The sequence below is a fragment of the Penicillium longicatenatum genome (genome assembly GCF_028827895.1).
Source record: "Penicillium longicatenatum strain IBT 33135 chromosome Unknown contig_1_segment0_segment0, whole genome shotgun sequence".
Lineage (NCBI taxonomy): Eukaryota > Fungi > Ascomycota > Eurotiomycetes > Eurotiales > Aspergillaceae > Penicillium > Penicillium longicatenatum.
In genome coordinates, this window is record NW_026643119.1 from 3122474 (window position 1) to 3146684 (window position 24211).

Here is a 24211-nt window from a genome sequence, read left to right on the forward strand (position 1 = left end):
TGACCATTTCAAACCGGATTTCTCAGGACAGAAGTAATACGATTTGATTAGATTCCGAGTCTCAGTATCTTGTGTTTATAAAATGTCTGAAGTTCTTTGGGACTTCAGTTCTTAAGCATGTAGAACAAAGAACGAGATGTTGTTCCGAGACATCTTGGCTATATTTCGAATGCAAAAGAACGTCAGTCGCAAGGTGAGGGCTCTAGGGAACAAAGAATCAACCAGGACCGCAACGTCAGGTCATAGTAGATTGTTTCAAAGAATGTCTCCCAATAAAGAAATATAACTTATCGCTTCGTGTATTCTATGCCAAGAATAGACACGCCAAGCTGCTATAGACCTAGATTAGTCGTGACGAGCTGTTATTGGATCCATACTATGGGTCCTTGGCCCCATACCTTTTCTAGCTTAGTTTCAAGCAATGATGCCTATGTCATTATCATGGACCTGTGGCTCTTAAGCATAGAATATCTGAATTTCGGATAATGTGCTGATCGTCATAAGACATGCATCAGGGGATCTGGACGTATCATTTGGCTATTTTTAACTCGTAGGATTGGCTGGTGGGGCCCCTCGTGCCTCGTACGTGTCCCGCTTTCCCATCGCGCTTGCTACTTGGCTTTAAAGATCGTGTGAACCGTGGTTCTCCTTTTTGTTTTCCCCGAACTTCTCATCTTCACCTGTCCCTAGGAATGACCCACCATGTACGGGTCGAATCAGTCCGATCCTCAACAGCCAGAATGGCGACTGCCAGCACGCCGTCCCATACCGACTTCTGAGCCTGCACCACCGCAGCAGCCTCCTCGGCCCCCGACGAGTGGAAGTACATATCATCCGGCGAATTATGGCCCAATATCCAATCCCAACACTCCCGCGCGGCCAAATGTGTCGTCGTCGCCCGTATCGCCCTTATCGGGAATGACCGATCCCCGAACATGGGGGGTGCAGTACAACAAACATACGATTCACGCTCCTCCACCTCTTCCAGTATGTAGTGGTGAAGCTTTTATAGAGATTGTTTCTGGAGACTGATAACTGCTTAAAGCCCCGACCACCGAGCACCAACGAACGGCCGAATAACTATGCGCCGCCGCCGCCATCGTCGCAGTCCCAGTCGCAACCCCACTCGCCCGCCTTGAACCCCAATCCCCCACCCGCGATTTCACATCAAACATATGACGCGTTTGCGGATGCTCGACCTCCCTCAGCAAACAGTATTCCACCGCCGTATAATTTTCCACCGCGACAAAATGAAGCTCCCAGTCCGCAAATTCAAACACCCAGTGTTCCTCCGCCGCCTCCTAAAATCCCCCAGGATCAGCCCGCAGAGAGTCAACAGCCTTCTACTCGACCTCCACTACTTGCGCAGGGCATTGGTCCAGCGGCTACACAAGGATCGTATGGACGTGCTTCAGATTCTAATGCAACTCCCACATTCGCATCTGCGCTAGGCCCGGGGACACCTTCCGACTGGGAACATTTAGGTCCAACAGAGGGCGACTTTGATGATGCGCCATGGTTTCCACCCAGAGATCTTGCTCCTCCATCGCCGGAAACCATTCAAACACCCCCTGGCTTCTCTACTGGACTTTCGAAACCTGCTGTGGCCAGTGTCTCCATGTCTCAGCCACCAGCGCATCCCGATCAGCAGGCCTATAGTCCCACGCCTCCACATCCAGGGATCACCAATCAGCAGGCTTATGGTTCCATGCCTCAGCCTCCAGTGAACGTTAACCAGCAGGCCTATAATTCCACATATCAGACTCCAAGACCGCGAAGGAATGATTCTGTCTCACCTGTTAGTCCTTCCACAGGAAATAGGGTCCATACAACATCGCCCAATCGTATGGACAGCGTCAGCTCCAATAGCACCTGGTCGCCGCGTACGGAGAGCATCGACAATGTCATCGATGCATGGGTTAAACCTCTGGAACCTGCACCAAAGTCAACCGACTCCGACAAGGCTAGCTCGATATCACACCTAGACCTTCCATCTACGACTATCCAAAACAGTCCAGTGGAGACCCCGAAACCGCAATCTCCTCCCCAGGATATGAGATCAGTTCCTAATACAGGAAGTCCTGCGGAAGTGCGAGGCAATATCGTACCCCAACCCGTCGATCCATATGAGGACCTTGACCCGTGGTTCAAATCTTCTCTGACGCGCTGCGTTGCGATGCTGCGCAAGGAGGCGGTGGCGGATTCCGATGAAGAACGCTTCAAGATATTCACAGCTTTCATGGCTAAGGAAACTAAGCTTCGGGAGATCATGTATAACATCGAGCATGAGCCTCCTGTCATTCAAGAGGTTCGTTCCTCTGAAGCTCGGCAGCAATCACCAATTTCTGAAGAGCGTAAGCCACCTATCGAGTCTGGACTGATTCCCGTGGAGACGGAGGAAGTCGAATCACCTACCAAGATCAGTGACGATGTAGATGACGACGGTACCGGGAGCGAATACAGTGCGGGTGGTCGCCCCATACTGGGTAAAGAACCCGGGCGCGGCTCATCGTCGCAGAAGCCCAGGCTTTCGATGTTTCCAGAGGAGAGTGAGAAGTCAAGACATCCTGCTCGGACTTACTCGATGCATCTTTCAGAAGAACAACCGCCTTTAGAGCCTCTTGCCACGGAACCTCCGCGACCTATCTACACCCCGTTCCAATACACTGAAGGTCCTCAACGTGGCTCGGATAATCTAACGTTTGCTCGTCCAGCATATAAGGCCTATTCTGATCTACGGCAAGCATCAGCTACCGGACGAGTCATGTCAAATGTCCCACCGATCCAATCCGAGTCTGCTCCTTTGACTGCATCCACATCTCCGTCCGAAGTTGATGAGACTTTTATTGGTCTCATCCGGCATAAGAGTAATGCTTACCAGTTAAGCAGCCGATGGAACGCCACTCCACTTCCATCGCTGCCGGAATCACTCAGGCAAGGACGACAAGAAGACTTGATTGAAGACTTACGTACAATGGTTCGGACACCATTAGACAACCAACCGGAGAGCCCGTGGCATAGCACAGCCCGGGAAGGCCTCGATAAATTCTCGGATGATCTATCTTACGTTCAAAAGTCCATTGATGACTGGGAACATGCCGCTACAGACCGTCGGCACAAACTTGAAGCTGATCGTGCGACTCGACAAGAGCAGTCGGAGGCGCACATTGACACGCTCTTCAACGATAAGGAGATTGGCTATGCGGACATCAATACCTTGGAAGAGAACTTCCGGCAGACTGAAGCTCGTACTCAGCTTGATGAGGAAAGGAAGGAAGTAGATGATTTTATGTCCCAGGTTTCCAATCCCGTGGATAAACGTCTAAAGGAGGAGATCTCTGCGCTTCGCAAGTCGTATGAAACCGCTTTGAACCAGCTTGATCGAGACCAGAAAGGAAAGGGTGCTGCTTCTGACCGGCACAGTCCGTCTGTGACCATGAAAATGGTCTACGAAATCCACAATCAGCTCGAGATTCGGTTCCAGAAGCGACTTGAGCTTGCCCTAGACTGTGAGCGGCGACGTAAGAGGGCAGAGCGTCGTCCGCTCGTATTCATGGGTGATATGGCTAGTCTTCGACAGCTCGATGGGGACTTTGACCTGATGGAAAAACGCAACATTTTGGAAGCAGCCAAGGACCGCGACGGGCGTGCCAACCAGCTTATGGATTCCTTTGACGATGCCATCTTGCACGGCTTAGGTATGAATCAAAGCCTCTTGGACGAGCTTTCATCCAAAACAGCCCGCCTCGACCCCACGACTCTCCGCGCTTCCGGTCTACCCGATTCTGAAATCGAACAGATTCTCAAATCGGTGGCAACCTTCGCCGTATCGCTTCGAGCCGATTCCGAAGCGATCCTTCGCAGCTCAGGAATCGCAGAAAAGGCTCTAAACGATGCCGACTACGCCGTGTCCGTTGCCGAAGCGCGATATGCAAATTCGGAGTCGGATATCTTCGAGCGCCTCGAAGCCGAAAAGAAAAAAGAAGATTTGATCCTCGATCGTGATCTGGACTCGAAACTGCAAAGTATTCAGAAAGGTCCTCAGGCTCTTGATGCTACTATCCAGCGGCTTATCCGGGACTTAGCAAAGACCCCCAGAGTTGCGGCTCCGGTCTCCGTGGTTATCGATGAAGCTAGTCCCACGAGTCAACCTGTTGGAGTGCCATCCTTGGAACTACCCTTGGAACTTCGCCCGGCCACCGTTCGCCCTCCCACTGTAGCTCCTAGTCAGACTCCGCCTGCACGTCGCCTCTCGGACCCGAAGAATGAACACCAAGACAGACTACGCAGGGCGCTGGAAGATGCAAAGAAGCGCAATGCGGCCAAATCGAGCCAATGAGCATCGTGTCTGGGCATTGGACGCAATGCATCCATGACGCCATGGATTTTGCATGGGCTAAGTCCCTCAATTTCTATCCCTGTTTTGATACCCTCGTGTTTTCATGCATTGAGCTAGCCACGTTTTTCATTTTATTTTTGTGTTCCCAACGAATAGAGATGTGGGCGAAGTATGAGAATAGGCCAATAAAATGGGCAATAAAGCCCGGAGTAATTACCCCACGTCACACCAGCATATCATCGACATCTGTCCATTTTCACAGGTCATTCTGACCTTGTTAATATAACTGTTGGTTTGGGGCTTTTTCCAACGGATGGTCTCTGACGAAATGTTGCAGAAAAATCCTTCCAACTCTTTTGATCCCCCAAGGCTGTACTTTTGACAGGGTTGACTTGACCAATCGCGCCGCAGTGGCTGCGCCTTGAGCAGGGGTCAAACCAGTCAAGCGATTCAAAGACCATGCACAAGCAATTTTCCTCTCACTTAAGCAATAAGAAACATGTCTTCGCTTCAAGGCTCTCCAGTGTGAAATCAGCCTGACCGAGTGCAGAATGCCCGTTGTTAGGCGCCTGGGCACCGCGATTGGTAGCAGTAGCTATCCGCCAGTCGTTCCTGTTTTTTTTCCTTTTTTTTTTTTTTTTTTCTCGCTGATCAGCACAGATCCACAAACAGGCTCACGCAAAACGGTCGCAAGGATGTCACTGGTGCTCGGACCCCATCTTACAGGGATGAAAGGACATCTCCAGACCCAATACCCAGAGCGGCGGGTCGTACTCTGCCGCACAGCACCTCCGAGACGTGCTCGGATTCGCTGTGCCCCTGCGCTAATCAATAAGACTAATCATAAAGGATTCAATGGCACAACAGTGCACAGTTCGCGCGCAGCTTCCCCTCTTCTAGCTGTGTCGGCTCTATCGCGATCGTTGAGCTTATGCACGGTCGTCCTCCGAATCACCAACTCTTTCAATCGGGCAACTGAGGACTGGCTATGAGGCGTTCATGGCCTTTGATCCTCTGCTGCATGTTATTTTCTGCCGCGTAAGGCTTTGTGAGATCGCCTCTACGGAGTACGCCGTGAGCATCTGCCTATCTCGGAAGGGCAAGAACCCATGTCAAACGGAATTGATCTGGGATTCCTTGGTTCATCCTTCCGGGGATAATCGTGTGAGCCTATCATGACACATTGATATGCAGGAAAATGACATGCCTGCAATCTTTTTTTTTTTTTTACTTTTGGTGTTGGGGCCTCGAAAAAGTATGCCAGGTGATTCGGTGGCCCAACAGGATGAAAAGCGTGGCGGGTCAAATGGAAAAGTCGAGCTTTCTTCCCCACTGGGATCGGTCCTCGATCGCAAGCCTACGCCGACGCAGTCGAGAGATCGCCAGCCAAGACATTGCGGCACCAATGTCACATTTCCTGTTCTAGGTCTACAGTGAGACCAATCTCTGACTATCCACCCGAGCCTACTGATCCATTTCTTTCTTTGCCGGCTAGGAGCCGAGCCAATTCGCCAACATGTACGCCATCGGAGCATGCAACTTGCCACCACTGCTGGAATTCTGTAAAACCAGTTTTTTTTTTATCTGGACAAACAGCTACAAATGATTTATCAAAACTTGACAACTTGATACGTGGTGTTCTGGCGTATGATGTATTCGATATACGGATTACTTTGGGCATAATGTGCTTGTCTTAGCGTCGGGACAGTTCATGCCGGAGAAAAGCACCGAGACCCCAGATCGCTTCAATTTCATTAGTGGCAAGTCTGTGCGCAATGATTGCTGATCAGTATCTCAGTGCGAGGCATAATCCAACGGTTAAGCCTTGTTAAGACATCATCCCTTCCGCTGCGCCTTACCAAACTCCATTTTCCCCCGAATTTTCGCTTCCTTTTTTCCCGTCGCACCTAGACCCTTTGTTTAAGCGCCGTTGGGAAGATTGCCCAAGTATTCTACGCTCATGGGTCAGATCTGGATTTTTTAATTTTCAATTTCTGACTCCTTTTTTTTAACTGGATGACCTTTCGATCCATCCAACTCTTTGTTTTTGCGCCCCGGAGATCATATTTCGAACACCATCCCAGTCTATCATGCGCCAAATCGGCAGGTGGGACTCTCGAGCATAAGGCATAGAGAAACCATAATGGGTTTTTGTCATGAGCCGCTTCTTCTTCTATGGCGGACCTAATTATTTAAAGCGGGCGCCAGGGAGATCCGTTCCATGGTTTGTTGTACCCGCTCCCGTCCATGGGTCCGGAAGAACTCTGTGAATCTACCTTTGCCATCAGGAGTTCCGTACACACAACTTGGACTCTTCTTCGCCCCTCGTATTTGATCATCCTCGCCCCCTTTTTTCAGACCATGTCTGCTCCGACAAGACAGTTTCACAGACTGTCAATCAGTCACGACATGCCTGAGACTCGGTCCACCACTCGCACAGGGCGGCCGGACCCTTCCGATGAAAGCGAGCGCGAGGACAGCTCTGTTGAGGAGAGCGAGGTCGAGAGCGAAGAGGAAGAAAGCAGTGATGATGAAGCTAGTGGCAAGACCATCCTCGCGCGCTCGGGAATCACCTATGACATGAAGAATCTAGATGACGAAACGGGAGCTAATGCCTCCGTGGGCTTGAGATCACAGTACGAGGTCGTCAACTGCCGGGCTTCGGACTCTGGCTATGATTTTCAATTACTGGATCGACCGCAGGTCCATGTTGGACCTGATTCAACTACTTGCACCTGCTCTACTTTCCAATCGCGGCCACAGGCTGCGTGTCAGCACATCTTCGTAAGTCTCTTCACTCACCCACAGGACTGGCTTTCTACCTCTGCAGAAGGCACGCTAACACAAGTACACCGGGTAGTGGGTTCTTGACCAGCTTCATGCCTATTTCCATCCTACACCCTCGACAGCTCGTGCAACCCTCTCCAGCGACGGTCGCCCTCAAGTGCGTCCTCGCGCCGAGGAACTTCTCAATAGCGTCCGATTGGAAATAGTAGCAGACCGTCTACAGTGGCAATGTCTCCGAGATGAAGGTAACGGCCATTATCACGGAATGACCCGAGCAGAAAAAATCCGGGACGTGCTCAGCGCATTCAACACGAAAATCCTGCCGGAAGACTTCCGCCAAGATCTGCAGGAAAAAGAACCCACGACAAAATACACTGCAGAATCTTGTGTCGTGCAAGGCGATCTCGAGGCTACCATCTTCCGACTAGCTGTGCACGACGACAGCGTCTTCAGCAGTATATGCAAGGCAATGCCCTCCGGCGCGTGTGCGGCCATCTACTTCCAAAAACTCCAGGATCAGATCCGCAGGCTCCTGTCTGATTTTGATCGGTATTGTGCGACGGGTGAACGACCCGCAGACTCCAGTAGTACTGAAGGTGGAGTGGAGGTCGGGGAGGTAGTCCACCAACTTCGTCGCGCGGTTTCGCGTATTCGATCCAACATTGCTATTCGTTCGCCTCATGGCTCGGATGGTGCCGCCGATGCCCTCGTCCTGATTCTCGAAAACATCGCGGCTCGCAATAAGGATTGTCTCGATGGAAACAACTGGGGCCGCACATCTTTCCACGGCGAGGATGAGGATCAGCGCAATCTGCACCATTTGCTAATTGGTTCCGACGATGTGGAACTGAAGGCAGATGATGAGCTATTTTTGATTAGCGCGCTTGAAGATTTGAACTTGTCTTCTTTGGGATCGAAGATCGACGCGCTTCGCAATTCCCTCAGTAAATTGGAGGTGAATCGCGCGCCAAAGGCCTATCTTGTTCGACTGGGAGCATTGGTCCGCTTGATTGAGTCTGGCGGTACATTGGGTTCAGGCCAGAAGCGACCTGCCGCTGGGAATTCAGGAAGTCTTCCCAAACGAAGTCGATGAATTGTCTTTGTTTTACATGCATTATAACCCGGATTTTGGTATTTGCATTATCATGTCTATTGTCTGTTGGTTTGGGCCGGCTATCTCGTTCTTTCATTCCAATACCCCTGCATCTGAATCTGCCTCAGCGAAAAGAAAAAATCTAACGATTCTACCTACTACTTTTTTTGGCATCGAGTAATTGCTCGCATACACAATCTACCAAGCTTCACGGCAACATACCTTCCTAAACCAAACCCAGTCACGCTGCCATGACATCGTACATTGCCATCGCATATGGTCACAGCCACGTACATGAAATCATACCAAACCCAAAATCCCGTGCCTTCCTAATACCCCAATATACCCATGGAACATAGTCCCGAGCCAAATCTGATGGAACTAAATGCGAACTCATCATGGCGTCATATCAACCCAGCACTGCGGACTTGGGTCCCCACGTCCACGGTCCGACATTCTCGGGACGTGTCACTTTGCCAAAGGAGACGGTGGAATTCGCCCGATTCGACTGCTGGTTCCATGGACCCGGAGATGGGTTTAGTGGATGACCCACTTTGTTTCGGCGCCGAGTCTCGAAAGCCCTGAATTTGGAATTGCTATCGAATTTCATCCACGATAACCATTTTTCATTTCTTTCTACTGATTATTATTCGGGGCTTTCAGTATAGTGGTGCATTTAATCAATCGCATTGGAGAACATTTTTCAATAAGAATTTTACTTCGCGTCGGCAACTGTGGAGTTTGTCAGGGTGGAGATATTGATTTGTATGCATAATTATAGGCGAGAAGCCCCCTTTTCAGCCATACCTTACGTACTACGCTTGGTTTGTGCTTAGTCGTAGGTGCAGGCCGTCAAGGAGAACAGAACACGTGGAATCACGGAAATGTGCCGATGAGGAGATCTGGTCCACTTTGTCGCTTGTTATACTTTGTGGATTGGAAGCCACTGTCGGGTTTGTTCGGGGATGTCTATCATAACTATGTACGGGTTAAGTACGGATTATGCTTGAAGATCTGGGTATAAAATCTGGTTTATTTGGAATCTGCTCCGTAGATCCTTGCATGTTCCGGTATTTTCTCGGTTCGGGAATATTTCAAATTGCATGATCTACCTCTATCAATATTTGAAATGATCGCGAATAATTGGTGGGGTCAAGCGAGCTTGGATATTATAGGCCCAAGCGCCTAACTGGACCCGGAAATGGAGTTGGTGGGGAGGCTCTTATGCTTCTTCGTAACTTTCTGCAAGCAATCAGGGGGTCGGTCGGGTATAATTTACGTCGGATGCGCGCCAGGTTTCATTACGCGAGATTTCTGTGGGATTCTGTTATTGTTTCAGGTGGGGGAGTTGGATGATTTGCACTGAGAAGGAATATTCATATCTATCTAGGTGAATATGGATATCTATGGCAGAGTATTCTTATTTTCATCATGTGTATGCATATAGAGGAATCTGGTTTCTGTATGTTTCGGAAGTAAGTGAGACGGAAATGAAATTATTGCTACCAGGGATAGCATGTCAGTTTCGGAGCTAAGCTACTACACGTGTGCATACTTTACCCACGTAGTTGAGATAAAGATAAAGATTCGCGCTTATTCCAGGGCTATACGAAAAAGTGCATCTTGGATCGACCCGCTGTCAATTGCGGAATGTGTGGTGGGTTCTTTTGTATGTGGCTGTTGGGGCGATATACCACCTTGGAAACTGCATAACTCCAGCCTTCCTACATTTCGACGGCTCCTGACTTTGAGTACTGCGAACATGGATGGTAATTTGAATGGTAACAATCTAGTAAATTGGTTGTTCATTATTGCCCTATTTCTTATTCTATTGCCATAAAGTAGCTATTGGTTATTTCTGGACGGTGTCGTCTGGATTCAATGTTGTCGTGTCATGAATATATATCTTGGACCACCCGAAGATTAGGCATAGTAATGGATATCTAGGAATCCAATGATAAATGATAAGATTGATAGCCCGAGTCTATGATAATGATTCAAGGTAGTATAATAATCTACCCGTAGGATTCTATCTGATATTTTCACAACAAGAGGCAATCTTGAGGTGTTTTTGCATTTTGGGATGATATCCGATCGTGAACTAAAATTGTTATTGAATTGGGAACAGCCCTTAGACATGCCGTAGGCTCATATAACACATTTGAGATCATACTTCAATAAGGCCGGCTGGCCCAATGGCAAGGCGCTTGACTACGAATCAAGAGATTGCAGGTTCGACCCCTGCGTCGGTCAATTTTTTGGTATTTTTTCCCCACCAAACTCAACTACAGTACTACCAATATCTTCTGCATTTTTTTTTTCTTGATTTATTCGCAATGACGCATGTTTGAAAATGGTCTAAAAACAAAGTTCTAAATCTGAAAATTGTTTAATTTCGAAAGAGAAATTGATTCAATGTCCATAACAACACGAATATGGCATAGTGATTACCTCCTAGTAAATTGTCACAAGGTCACAGGTTTAATCTGAATACATTTTAAGATAAATCCAACACAACCCTGCCCTGCAACTTTCCCTCCTTCATCTCCGTGAAAACATCGGTCAAAGCTTCCATCTTTTCAACACGATAATGAACCTTCAAAACCCCCCTAGCCGCAAACTCCAACACCTCAATAGCATCTTTCCGACTCCCAACAGCAGACCCAGTAACAGTAGTCTGTGTATTAACAAAATTGTACGGGAAAGCCGTCGCAATAGGCTGCGGCTCATGCTCCGGCATCCCCACACATACCAGTGTTCCATTAAACCTCAACAAAGGCAAAGCCTGCGCATAAGCCGCATTCGCAGCCGTACAAACAACAGCCGCGTGAGCCCCCAATCCATCCGTAAGACCCTTAACGTGTTGCTTCAATGCCAGACCCTTATCATCCTTGGGAAACTGCGTGATATCGACGAAATGTTCCGCACCAGACGCAGTGACAAGCTCTGCTTTGCTGCCGTGATCGATACCGATTACGCGGAGTCCCATCCCTCTACTTGCTAGTTGCACTGCCAGGTGACCGAGGCCGCCTCCTGCCCCGGAGATTACGACCCATTGGCCTGGGCGGGCGTTGCTGCGTTTGAGAGCTGAGTAGACTGTTACGCCGGCGCAGAGCATTGGGGCTGCTTCGGCCGAGTCAAGGGCGTCTGGGATTGGTGTTACGTAGTTTGCGGGGCCCAGGGCGTATTGTTGGAATGTGCCTGGGGTGTAGTAGCCTGATACTTTTTGATTGAAGCATAGACCATCTGTGCCTGATTGGCAGGGGACTTGTGGGATGGGAATTAGTTTTGCGCCGGGAATTAGGTTGGAAGAGGATTAGCTTACGGCAGTTTCCGCATGCACTTGAAACCCATTTGATACCGACTCGGTCTCCGATCTTGAAACCGCTGGACTCGGTGCCCGGGCCTAGCTTGACGATTTTACCTACGCCTTCATGGCCGCCTACTTGGCCTGGTTGGGTTGGGGCTGGTAGTAAGACCCACTGTATCATCATTTTAGAATCAGACCGTTGGAGTAAAGGGAATGGAGTCATACGGTGTTTGTCATTATTCCAAGGTCCGAGTGACAGACGCCGGAATGAGTCCTACCCCGCACATTAGTATCGCGCAGGCTTAACGAGAGAACTTCACGAACAGATTGATAAGGACTTCACCAGCACCGGGCTGGGGCACGTCGATCTCTACGACTTTGGTCGACACAGTTCCAGGCTGGTCATAGATGGCTGCCTTTTGCTTCTGGGGAATCTCGGGGGTAGCCATGGCGTAATGTGATAGATGCTGGGAATGGAAGATAGGGTGTGTCGGATGGCAGATAGATAATGGGGGTGAGAAGAGGAGTTGGTTCACGGCGGACAGGTGGAACTTTATTTAATTCTCCTCCGCCAAGAGAAGAGGAGAAATCCTCTAGTGACGTGAATCGTGGGGCTGGGCTTTGGGATTACCCTTGCATGCATTTGCACCGGAGATATGCACTTAACTGCCTCGGATGCGCATTGTGAATCAGTTGTGACTGGTACGTCGTTTCTTGGGACAGTTGGTGCTGAGGGGAAAGGTGGAGTCATCCGAACCGAGGTTGGCCACACTCGAGATGCTTGTGAGAAGACATTGAAAACTGGGAGATCGCAATCAATGATGGAGACGGAGTAAGTGAAGAACCATTATAAAGAAGTTATCATTATATAGATCGGGATTTCCCAAGGTCCTCAGCTTTATTCTGATATAGCTAGTAGTGCTAGCAACGCGTCATGCCACAAGTGGGGCCGTTTGTCCTACCAGAATATTTGAATGCACCCCACCACTAGATGGCAGTCCGATATTGAGTATGTCTAATTCATCAATCCGAGAACCCCAAAATGTATAAGGTCATTGAATATTTCAATCGGCGTCGTAACCACCTGAATATTGGGTGAGCCCCTCTACCGCAGGCCCCGGGCTTACCCCGCATCCCCGCAGGCTCAAAGTGGAACCGGATATGAATCCCCCGGCCTCAAATTTTAGATGAACCGGTGTTATCATTTGGATGGGACATGCATAAGATTGCTTCATAAGTGATACAAGTATTCCATTACATAACCAAGTCCGCTAAGATCCTATAGCGTAAACTCAAGCAAATTACCAGCATAATCACGGACAAAGAACCGCTTAGGATATTCCTTTCCTTGTGTACCTGTGAAACCGAGACTAGAGTCAGTAAAAGGAAGGAAGCGAGTGTATTTGATTTGACGAACCTGAGTCCATGTCCCCGGGCTTGTCAGCCGCCATCGGCGCCGCCGGACCTCCCCGAGCATAGTGATCATGAATCTTCTTCTTCATAGCTTCAAGATCCTCACGGGTATCAAGCTTGAAGCACGGATGCCGTGTGTGTTCGGGATCCGTTGGGCCCATAGTAACATGAATCTGCTGTCCGCTCGAGCCAATATTAAACCTAGACACGACCCATCAGCACAAAAACCCATTGAGGCAGTCACCGACTAGGAAGCCGGCACATACCATAGTATAGTCCCCTTCTGAAGCTCTGGGACTGGCGCCGGAGTTAATCCGAGGGTCTTGCTATAAAACTCCAGGGCATCATCTAGCGTGCCGGGGTGCACTGTGAGGTTGACGTGGGCGATTCCTTGAATCATGATGAGATATAAGAGATTAGACAGGAATTCAGATTATTGCTTTTCTGATTGGGGGTGAAGTTGGTGGGCATCGTGACTTTATATTTTCCCATTTGTATTACCCCCACGGAGGTCGGAAACTAGATCCCGATCATGATTGGCCGACGACATGCTGACATGATCATGATGGTATTCTGATTGGCTTCACGGAAAAGAGTACATGAGTCACGGGCTCATATCGGATTTCGAAGTAGGACGTCAGTGGGAGTATAGGATCTCGTGATTTACTTTTTTTTTTTTTTTTTTTTTGTTGTCTGGAACTATCGGCTTTGAAATGTGGAAATAATGAAGAGTTTAGAGTTATCCCCAGTCTTGGCAGGCATCGCCGTCTTTCGTTATTTATTTGAAACTTGCAAATCATAAACCATGACCTAATTTGCCATTAAGCATTTGAAAAAGAGCAGTAACCAATCAACAGCTAGGCGACATCATTCTCAATTCAAGTCAATGCATCACAACCTTCAATGTCAACTACCGATCGCTCTCGAGGTTTATGACAACTCAAATATGTACTTAGTCACAAATCCAGGGATTCAAGTCCTGCTTTTGCGGTTGTTCATAGCTGGGAAACATTGCTGGTGGATATCTATTGCTATCAGGTAGAGCTCTAGTGTGGCTCTGAGGACTGCTTGACATTCTGAAATATTGATCACTTTGTACTTGAAACGAGTCGTTCAGTGAATTGACGTAAGAAAAGCTATTGGTGAACTATTATATATAACAATTAACAATGTACAACTATTCCTTCACAAATCATATCTTCATATCTCGAGCCTAGAACTAGAACAAAGAGCGGAAGATTCTCATAGGAGCCGCCTTGAACCAAGCACCCCAAGTAGGGTACTCGACCTTGGGTGGTAGATCGACATCCAAGATGCCATCACGCATACCACTAAGGACGTCCATATTCTCAACCTTGATGAACCAGCCTCCACGCTCAAGCGCAGGATCCTTGTTGAAATAGGTATACACCTGCCAGAAAATGAACAGCAGGATAGCAATCGGAGCAGCGAGGTAATTCATGAAGAAGTCCTCGGCATTTTTAGGGTACACCGAGACATAGAACTCAGCAATCAGGCAAAGGATGTTAAGACCAAGGCCGATCCAACTACCAATGACGCCGAAGGGGGCGGTGTAAGCAAGCTCGTTGACCTCGCGACCGTTGTGGCGCCAGGCCTTACGGAACTGGATGTGTGCTAAACAGATACTGCCCCAGACGAAGAAGTTGGAGATACCAGACAAAGCCAGGAGCCAGTCGAAGATGACGCTACCGGTGTCAGTAGTCTCATTGATGAAAGCCAGGAAACCGAACAAGATCTGCAAGAGGATGCACCAGATCGGGCGACCCTTGCTGTCAATGTATGCCATCCACTTGGGTGCCATGCCGCGGCCAGCAAGGGCCTGGATGGTACGACTGGATCCGTATGTTGCGGAGTTGGCGACACTGATAACCGAGATGGTGATGACGGCGTTCATAACCGAGGGGAGACCGGAGATACCGGCGTTTTGGATGGAGACGACGAAGGGAGAAGCCTTGGTGTTGGATCCAGAAGCACCGAGGAGGAAGTCGGCATCGTGGGGCACAATCAGACCGACGATCAAGGTTCCGACAATGTAGAAGATCATGATACGCCAGAAGACTTGCTTGCAGGCCTTGGGGACGGACTTGGCAGGGTTCGCGGCCTCGGCAGCAGCAAGACCGGTCATCTCAGTGCCACTGAAAGCAAAGGCGGCGGTTGTGAAGACGGAGCAGAAGCCGTAGAAGGTGGTGAAAGCGCCCGGTTCGTACCAGTAGTGCGCTCCAATGTATCCACCTTTTGGTGCACCACCACAGTCGATCACGATACCGAGAATGATGAAACCGATGAGAGCGGTGACTTTGATGACACCAAGGACGAATTCAACTACAACCACTTAGAATTATAACTTTTCAATACGGGTCGTACAACCTTACCTTCTCCATAGCCTCGAACACCAAAGATCTGGATTGCCGATAGGACAACCAGAAATACCGTAATCCAGATACCAATGTTCAAGTCGTCTCGCCAAAATTGAATGGTCATACCGGCAGCCGTAATTTCGAAGGGTAGAATAACAAGCCAATTAAGTGCGTAGTCCCAGCCGACAGCGAAACCCCTGTTTGAAAGGTGAAGTTAGTTGAGTAAAAGTATGAGCCCACTGAGAGACCTTACCAAGCAGGACTGATGAACCGAACGCAGTAGCTGAAGAAAGCACCATTTTGTGGGTAGAGGACGGCCAATTCTCCCAGAGCTTGAACGGTCAACAACAACATGAATCCGACAATCAGATAACCAAGAAGCTTGAGAATGTCAGCAATGTTTTCCTTTGATTCTTATTGAGCCACTTACCAAAGCACCAGGACCTCCCTCTCGCAGAGCCGATCCCGTACTGACGAATAAACCAGCACCAATCGCACCACCTGTGCCAAATATTAGCCATACAACACGTAAACAGCAACGACAGCCTAATCCATACCAATAGCAATCATCTGCATATGACGGCCCTTGAGATGTCGTTTCAAGGTTCCGGCCTCAATGTCCTCAACAGGCCCGGACTCCCCATAGGCTGGAGGCGCAACATCAGAAGATGATGCCGGCTGAACAGCCGGCGACACCTTTTTCTCAATATCTCCCTCTGTAGCAGTCATTTTTGTAAACCGAGATGAGCGAACCAGACCCGTGTTGGATATTTTAAAAAAGGGGCTGCATGCAGCTGGGGGCAATTGACATTATATAGGGATCCAGATCAGCCCTGATCAGCCACGAGGTAACCTAGCACCCCATATTTTTTGGAGCTAACTTCTGGAAAGGTTCTTCTGCGGGCCACGCGATCCTCGCCGCGATCAGACCATCAGGATTGGAGAGATAAGACTCTTTGAGCGAGCAGGCGTCCTGTTTGGGGCACTTGGGGGACCAATTAGGAGATTGGCCCGACGTTACTTGGGGCTTATCACTGCGCGACTTGCAGCAACCCGATTATAACCGGACAATTTAATAATGATCCCTGCTCCATGTGGCGAGGGCGGCATCGCTTGGAAGACGGCGTCGAGGCCATCTCTTGAGTTTTCACGCCCACCGCTCACTGCAGGAAGGCTGTGTGCAGATTCATCAGGGCAGTCAAGATGTAGATCGTATAACAAATCGTGCACGAAATAAACCCCTAAGAAACCCCAAATAAAGCCCTCAAATTAGATGTTTCGAATATTGGAGTAGACTCCGTGGCGATAAGCGTAAGCCTATTGTGGAGTTGAGGTTGTATCGTGTCCACAGATAAGAGAAAGACCTGGAAATCCCGCCACGCAGAGAGCGGCATTGATGGCGACTTGATAAGCCAATATAATACATGATATGAAGCCATGGGGTAAACCAAGGCTTAACAGGGCTTAGCTCTCGACATGCATGATAGATTACGTGGAGTGCTTATCGGACCAATGATGTAGCCGGGAAGTTTAAAACAAGTCTACGAACTGGGCCACCCGGTATGTTTATTTTGGTAAATAAAGCCGATAACGATTCAATACGAGATTAAAGATTAAGGTCAATGGGAATTAGCATTATCAAATCGTTTGGTCATAGGAAGATCTATGCAGTTGAGCTGCTGTGTTTCCACGCCCCTGAAACCCCTTCTAGAAGGAAACCGTCCCAAAAAACTTTGATCATCCAAGAAAGCTTACAGCAAATTAGCTCTCGCTTATCCCCGAAATGACAGGAAATGTAACCCTGGAAATCACTACACCCTGGTACAAATTACAAAAAGCATCTGAAGATACGCCCGGGCGTGAGTGGTGTCAGCCCAGGTGATGATGACCGGAATCCATCGTGTTCCGCGCTCGTAGCCTCCCAATACAAGTGCGGCAACACCCCTGGCATTGGGCGTTGACATGATCGCCTGGTATGCGGGCGTACCATGCCACCAATACGAGCGATGCCGATCGGGCCACCGTCGGCTGTTCCTGAGGTAGGCGTCGCGAACAATGGCTGTGGTCAGCGGGTTAATCACATTGACCCGAAATACAAACCGGAGATTCTCTGCCTCGTAGGTCCGGTATGCAGCAAGGGCAATATCAGACCAATGAGGGCCGTCGGTGCGTTGACTTTCCAGTGCGAAGATCACCCCTGGTCCAGTCTGCAATACGTAGTCATTCTTGGTTCTGCCACCTGACTTCGACCGGCGGCGCTGCCGGAGGGTTACTCTGGTGTACCTGCGTTTGGTCGATATACCGTGCCACCTGAGTACGGCCTTGAGGGAGTTTGGTGGGAAATAGCGAGAAGGAATTTGGGTGCCTGGGGGACAGTTGCCGTCAAAAATGTACCAGCCGTAATGGAGGGTTAGCATGCGGATTGATAGGCGGATGGGGAGTACAGGACACGAACTGTCGGTTGGGTTGTCTAGCCACTCTTGCCACTTGCGTCCTTTTGCTAGCGCCTCGCCGTATTCGTGAGCCAATTGGAGTGGGCAGGTCTCGGCTGTGGAGATGAGGCTTTGGCTTGTCGTACCGGGAGGTTGATAGATCATTTTGAAGATGCTTTTAAGATTTTTTCAGCTGTCGATCGCCCGAATATCCAAATATTTAAACATATAGATGATTTTAGAAGCTGAATATCTATAGGTACTGATCTCCAAGTCACTTTATATCTGTAGGTTACGGGGAGCTGAAAAAAAAAACGTTTGGAGTATGCCTTTGGTCTACAATAGAACAAAGACGGATACACAAAGTTTCAAGGTTCAAAGGAAGAACTTTGTTGCTCTTGAAATTGACAATGCAATAGGTCGAGCGAGACAAAGACAAAAGAACAAGACCATGAAGAATAGAGCTAGCACAATGGATACAAAGAGTGACACGAGTCATCAACACAACGCGAAACCAGTTCTCTATCAATCTACAAATGTACAACTCATACGAGAAATCAAAAACAACTTTGTCTATATTCGTTTCAACTTTATCAAAGCTAGTCGCGTGAGACCATAAACAAAGCTATGTCTCGGAAATAAGAAACTAGCAAAGCGCGGTCAGATCTGAGACCGATCTGCGTGATAACTTTAAATTACATGTTCACTGAAACATGAAACGGCTAGAACGCGGTCTGAACGCGAATGAATAAATCAATTGTGCAGGCTAGAATTGTTCATTAGCGTGTCGCATGACCAATAAATCAAGTGATCATGGATTGGCTGGGACGGGACGTGGGCATCCCCCGCATTTCCGCTTGCCACGCGGAGGATCTCGTACTTCCAAGTCCTGTAAATAAATCCCTTCCACCAATTTAGCTGTTCTCCACTAAGTCCTTTGGCCTCATATGCAGGCCCAATGAACATTTTCTTGGCTAATCGGACAAACCACAATTGGCACAGTCACGTAAGCATCTCACTGCTCTGAAGGAAGCTTTCTCACGTGCCAAGGTGGACAGTCTCAAAGGCTACTGTAAGTGGCCTGCAGTCTACTGGCCAAGAATATTGGCCGATGCTACGCGGGCTTACCTTGGTACCTTCGTTACCGAACAGGGCCAGGGGAAATTTAACCCTCACAACATCAAGTGGAAGGCACGATCCATTGATCAAACTGAGGGAGGCACCCTTTATTCCTTTTTGGGAAGGCGCGATTTTCGAGTATAACCCCCGGGGCCCCCCTCTTTCTCGCTTTCCCAAACCTTCTCATCGTTTTATCCCCGATCCTCCCCTTCTCTCCCGTGGTATTAACTGTACTCAGAGAACTTTTGAGCTTTAGATTACTCAAAAATCTCGATATTTACAGTCCAAAGTATACAAACATCTTTCGCTTTCTCCCAGAATTGCAAATGTCTTTGTCTGTGATGCCGTTGAACAACCAGTAACTGAAGTGGCCGAGGAAGAACAATTGACGGCCTGGAACATAAAGAGCAGCATAAAATTTGGTCTGGGTAACAGAAGCAAGAGCAGAGTTTTCTTGGCGACGAGGCAACTGCTAAGCACTGGACTGGGTAGCCCGTTCTGGGCAAAGTGTAAATACCGGAGAATCCCGAAATCGCGCTCCCAGGTTAATCCGTCCCATCCTTCCCCGAATGGGAATGCGAGTCCCCAACTTTTTGAATCCTTGATCTCTGCGAATCAGTTCAATATCTTGCCCGGATCAGACTACCTCTACAGGGACTTGCTGATTGCACGATAAACCATATCTGTTCCACCTCCACAAAACCGTTGTGTGGATGTTTCCCCCGCGGATAGCGCTAACCGCATTTGTGATGAAGCGAAATGTGGAGTAAACAGTAGCGAAGTGACGGCCGAGGCAAGTCTTTAAATTCCCGGCATTTCCTCCCTTTCCAACCCTGCTTCTGATCCCGTGCTCTCGTGCCCTCTTGCGTGATTCAGCCTTACTATAGATGTCATGCGTGCATAAGCGATCCTCCCTTTCATCTCCACATACCCCCACCAAGTGCACGTTCCATACTGCGCCCGGGCGCCGGAAGACATGAGTACCGAGATTCGTTCCGAGTTGGCCGATGACCAGGCTTTGGCCCGATTGGGCAAAAAGCAGGTCCTGAAGCGACGATTCGGCTTTTATTCCATCATTGGCTTTGCTATGGCGGAGCTGATCACCTGGGAAACTGTTCTTACGCTGTTCTATGAATCATACGAAAATGGTGGTTCGGCCGGTGCATTCTATGGCTACATTATCGCCTGTTTGTCGACCTTGTCGACCTACACCGTCATTGCCGAGTTGGCGTCCATGGCCCCTATTGCTGGTGGCCAGTATTACTGGGTTTATATGCTGGCCCCAGTGCGATGGAAGAAAGTCTGCTCCTATCTGATTGGATGGCTGACTTCCTTAGCGTGGATCGCGACGGTCGCAACTGAGACCATCTTTTTGGGTACGATGATTGAAGGCTTGGTCACTTTGAATAATCCAGAGTTTGCCCAACAGCGCTGGCAAAACACCCTGTTGGCGTGGGCAACCGTGGCCGGGACATTCTTCATCAACGTTGTGATTCCAAACGTCCTGCCCCGATTTGAGATTGTAATTCTCGTCTTACATCTGGCGGGCTTCATTGGTATCACGGCTACTTTGCTCGCGATGTCACCCAAGAAATCGGCCCATTTTGTCTTCCACACGTCATTGAACGAAGGCGGCTGGCCTACGCAAGGCATCTCATACTGCGTGGGCTTTATCGGAAACGTTGCAACCTTTGTCGGTGCTGATGCTAGTGTTCACATGGCCGAAGAAGTCGCCAACGCTGCGACCGTGATTCCCAAGGCGATTATCACCGGAATGACGCTAAACAGTCTTCTTGGGTTCTCGATGATGCTCACGATTTTGTTCTGTCTGGGCGACGTCAAGTCAGTCCTGGACTCAGCAACAGGCTTCCCGTTCATTCAAATCTTCTACAACAGCACGAATTCCTACACAGGAGCGTCGATCATGACTGCGCTTATCATGGTACTAACGATGGCATGCTCTATCGGCATCACCGCCACCGCTTCTCGTATGACCTGGTCCTTTGCCCGTGACCATGGATTCCCCTTCTCCCACTATCTGAAGAAGGTGAACAAGCGAACCCAAGTACCCCTCGTATCTGTCTCCGTAGTCTGCGGATTGGCCTGTGCCCTGACCCTCATCTACATCGGATCCACAACCGCCTTCAACGACGTCATCTCCTTGACCGTCACCGGATTCTACTGTACCTATTTCCTCCCCAGCGCGTTCCTCCTTTACCACCGGATCAAAGGAAATGTCCTTCCTCATGGCACTATGCTTGATGGAAGTCTCCCCGATGCAGCCACTAGCGCCCCTGCCAGTACTAAGGAAAAACCCGCCACCCTTGTACAGCCTAAAGAGCCCGAGGATCGCCCCAGTCCAAGCAGCCCCGAACGCAACACTGGTGAAGCCACGCGCCCTATGGAGTTTGAGATCGCCCAAGCACCCCTGATCTGGGGCCCATGGAAAGTCCCCGGAATCCTGGGTACTATAAACAACGCATACGCTTGCGTATACATGCTCTTTGTCGTTTTCTGGAGCGTGTGGCCTCCGTCCACTCCAGTCGATTATACGACTATGAACTATAGTATTGTTGTCACTGCCGGTGTTTTGATCCTGAGTGGTATCTGGTACCTAATTCGCGCTCGCAAGGAATACAAGGGACCGCTCATCGATGAGGAAGTTGCCGCTATTATGCATCTTACACCAGGCGCGGTGAAATCGAATTGAGAGAGGAGGAAGAGGGTTAAGGAGGAAAATGTTGAATGTATTGTAGCTCCACTGCTATCTGGCTATGGCTAGATATGCTTGATGCCTGCGACGAGTATCATGTCTAAAAAAAATATCAGGATACCCCAAATGAAATATGAATTACCTCGGAGATTCCATATATAGTAGAATCGACTGACACAGTGTTGAGGCGCCTTAACATCACATGTAAGCAATGCATATTACCCAAAAAGTGATAGATTCAAAACACAAACCTAAACATACTTCAATCCGCGAATCAGAGTCACTGATCTACAAACATCACGAACAAATCAGCATCCGTGCTCATGAACATGTTCCCGAGCAGCTCCGCTATTCTTCAACCTACCACGATTCGCCAGATTAGCTTCCGGCACCAAGAAGGAAAAGGAAAAGCGCCGTGAGGCTGCAGTTGACCCACAGGAGGTTTGCAGATGATTGATCCAAGCGGTGTCCTGACAGGCCAAGGATTACCATGGATCCCGAAGCGTGTTCGCATATCCGCCTTTGATTTGACACCGCTCGCCCCCATAGTTTGCCTAGATAACCCCTACTTCAGCCCGCCCCCGTATGCCTTAATAGTCGAATGGACCCTTATACGAACCATGGATTGCACTCCGATTTAATCCAGTATCGGAATGAATCACGAAAAAATGGAGACATTTGGTCCAAAACCGCCCGCGAAACAATTCGTACTCTGTTTCGACGGGACGGGCAATAAATTCGCTGGTGATGGGTCTGATACGAATCTTGTTAAGATCTACCGCGTAAGCGCAAACTCCTTTTCATACTCAGGTACCATGAATGCTCACCTTAATACCAGATGCTAGATCGAAGCCAGAGCCACCAATACCATTACTACCAACCTGGAATAGGAACATACATTACCTCCCACACTCTAGGAAGCAAAAGCCGACTCGCCCGTATAAACTCCGCCTACAAGAAAGCCAAGGATGCCGCCCTAGGCTCCTCATTCGACGAACACGTCCTAGGCGGTTACAAGTTCCTGATGCGTTACTACATCCCTGGCGACGATATCTATTTCTTCGGCTTTAGTCGGGGCTCATACACCGCACGCTTTTTAGCCGAGATGCTAGACTTTATCGGCCTTCTCCAACCAGGTAACGAAGAGTTGATTCGATTCGCCTGGAAGACATTCGCGAAATGGCAGCAACGGAAAGATTCCACGGACCACGATCACGAAGAGAAGCAGCGGCTGTTTAACTTTATGAAAGCGTTCCGGGAGACGTTTAGTAGGCCTGTTGGACGGATACGATTCATGGGACTATTCGACACGGTTAATAGTGTGCCTATGTTTGAAAATGCGTGGATGGAGAGAAATAAGTTTCCTTATACGGCTCACAGTACTGCACGGGTTATTCGACATGCTGTCTCGATTGATGAGCGCCGGGCGAAGTTTAGACAGGATTTGATTTCGGAGGCTAGGGCCAGTCCTGGATCAGGTGGGTACGGGCATAAATTGAGGCATTTGATGGATCATGCCAAGGCGAGTGTTCCGGACATTGTTTTGGATGGTGTTCAGAACGGGAATCATGCGCCGGTGCATGATCGGAGGGGATCCCGTCAAGAACCACGCGGGGAAGAGCGGTATCGAGCTCCATCGCCTTTGCGGAGTGCGAGAGCTAGTGCTGAGGGTTTGGCGAATGAACCCGTGAATGGGAATTTGATGCCTGATATGATTTCTCTTAAGAGCGCTGTCTCGAGAACACACTTGCGAGTGCCGAGCTTGCATATACCCGGTAACGAGCATGACGATGAGCAGGATATTTCTGAGGTCTGGTTTCCGGGTCAACATGGTGATGTTGGGGGTGGATGGAAGCTGAATCCCGAAGACAAGTGGCCTCTGAGTCATATACCACTTGTGTGGATGGTTAAAGAGGCACAGCTCGTAGGGTTGGAATTCGATGCTGAGAAACTGAAACGCTTCAATTGTTACGAAGAGCCTGAAGATATGTATCCTGGACTCAGAGACTCAACGATCTTGAACGGCGATGCATTGAAAGCCCATGGCGTGCAGCGTCGAGACGGCGACGCTTTTACCGAAACTCTCACACAAACTATGGATCATGGCATCGTTCATGATTGCCTCACGTATGGTGGAGGAGTGTCGTTCCTCTCGACGCTATCATGGCGGTTAATGGAGTACCTACCGTTCCGAAGAATGGATCTCCAGGCTGATGGATCGTGGAAGCCGATTCGCTGGCCTCTTCCGTGTGGGGAGGTGCGTGATATTCCGGATGATGCACAGATCCATGTTTGTGCCATTCATCGCATGCAAATGGATCCCAGGTATCGGCCTGGCAACTTGATTATAGGGGGTGGTGGCCGAGGTATGAAAAGAGCTCCTGAGAAATATGGGATTGGGGAGTGGGAGGTTTGTAAACATGAAGATGATCTTGTGAGACGGACTTATGTTCGCAAGAAGCCGGACAGCGTCTGTCAGGATGAGAAAACCGGATCTTTTGCTTGATAAGCTTGAGTTGAGAGCCCAGTGGAGCATAACTTCTTTGATCATAAGATATATTGCGGTCGGATCGGTTGTGGTGATTCCCAGGGAGATGTGTGTGATGCTCGGAGTGCCGGTTGTTTCC

At 49.2% G+C, this 24211-nt stretch overlaps 8 protein-coding genes across 8 annotated transcripts; 4 read left to right on the forward strand and 4 right to left on the reverse strand.

Moving 5' to 3' along the window:
• Positions 1 to 702: 702 nt before the first annotated feature.
• On the forward strand, positions 703 to 4339 carry N7484_001927 (uncharacterized protein; the record flags this gene model as incomplete). Its single annotated transcript, XM_057112347.1, has 2 exons — positions 703 to 987; positions 1046 to 4339. The coding sequence occupies 2 exons, from the start codon at positions 703 to 705 to the stop codon at positions 4337 to 4339; spliced, it is 3579 nt and encodes a 1192-aa protein (XP_056977084.1).
• A 2361-nt stretch (positions 4340 to 6700) lies between these two features.
• On the forward strand, positions 6701 to 8219 carry N7484_001928 (uncharacterized protein; the record flags this gene model as incomplete). Its single annotated transcript, XM_057112348.1, has 2 exons — positions 6701 to 7123; positions 7200 to 8219. 2 exons carry the CDS (start codon positions 6701 to 6703, stop codon positions 8217 to 8219), a joined length of 1443 nt encoding a protein of 480 aa, XP_056977085.1.
• A 2497-nt stretch (positions 8220 to 10716) lies between these two features.
• Positions 10717 to 11978, reverse strand: N7484_001929 (zinc-dependent alcohol dehydrogenase; the record flags this gene model as incomplete). The annotated part of the gene is made up of 4 exons (XM_057112349.1): positions 10717 to 11486; positions 11545 to 11701; positions 11755 to 11803; positions 11854 to 11978. The coding sequence occupies 4 exons, from the start codon at positions 11976 to 11978 to the stop codon at positions 10717 to 10719; spliced, it is 1101 nt and encodes a 366-aa protein (XP_056977086.1).
• An 830-nt stretch (positions 11979 to 12808) lies between these two features.
• N7484_001930 (putative glyoxalase family protein) lies at positions 12809 to 13342 on the reverse strand (the record flags this gene model as incomplete). Its single annotated transcript, XM_057112350.1, has 3 exons — positions 12809 to 12885; positions 12947 to 13143; positions 13209 to 13342. The coding sequence occupies 3 exons, from the start codon at positions 13340 to 13342 to the stop codon at positions 12809 to 12811; spliced, it is 408 nt and encodes a 135-aa protein (XP_056977087.1).
• An 819-nt stretch (positions 13343 to 14161) lies between these two features.
• On the reverse strand, positions 14162 to 16049 carry N7484_001931 (Amino acid transporter; the record flags this gene model as incomplete). Its single annotated transcript, XM_057112351.1, has 5 exons — positions 14162 to 15285; positions 15336 to 15517; positions 15574 to 15701; positions 15751 to 15821; positions 15878 to 16049. 5 exons carry the CDS (start codon positions 16047 to 16049, stop codon positions 14162 to 14164), a joined length of 1677 nt encoding a protein of 558 aa, XP_056977088.1.
• A 1082-nt stretch (positions 16050 to 17131) lies between these two features.
• N7484_001932 (uncharacterized protein) lies at positions 17132 to 17917 on the reverse strand (the record flags this gene model as incomplete). Its single annotated transcript, XM_057112352.1, has 1 exon — positions 17132 to 17917. One exon carries the CDS (start codon positions 17915 to 17917, stop codon positions 17132 to 17134), a length of 786 nt encoding a protein of 261 aa, XP_056977089.1.
• Positions 17918 to 19847: 1930 nt separating this feature from the next.
• On the forward strand, positions 19848 to 21581 carry N7484_001933 (uncharacterized protein; the record flags this gene model as incomplete). Its single annotated transcript, XM_057112353.1, has 1 exon — positions 19848 to 21581. The coding sequence occupies one exon, from the start codon at positions 19848 to 19850 to the stop codon at positions 21579 to 21581; it is 1734 nt and encodes a 577-aa protein (XP_056977090.1).
• Positions 21582 to 22252: 671 nt separating this feature from the next.
• Positions 22253 to 24090, forward strand: N7484_001934 (T6SS phospholipase effector Tle1-like catalytic domain-containing protein; the record flags this gene model as incomplete). Its single annotated transcript, XM_057112354.1, has 2 exons — positions 22253 to 22366; positions 22423 to 24090. 2 exons carry the CDS (start codon positions 22253 to 22255, stop codon positions 24088 to 24090), a joined length of 1782 nt encoding a protein of 593 aa, XP_056977091.1.
• Positions 24091 to 24211: the final 121 nt, after the last annotated feature.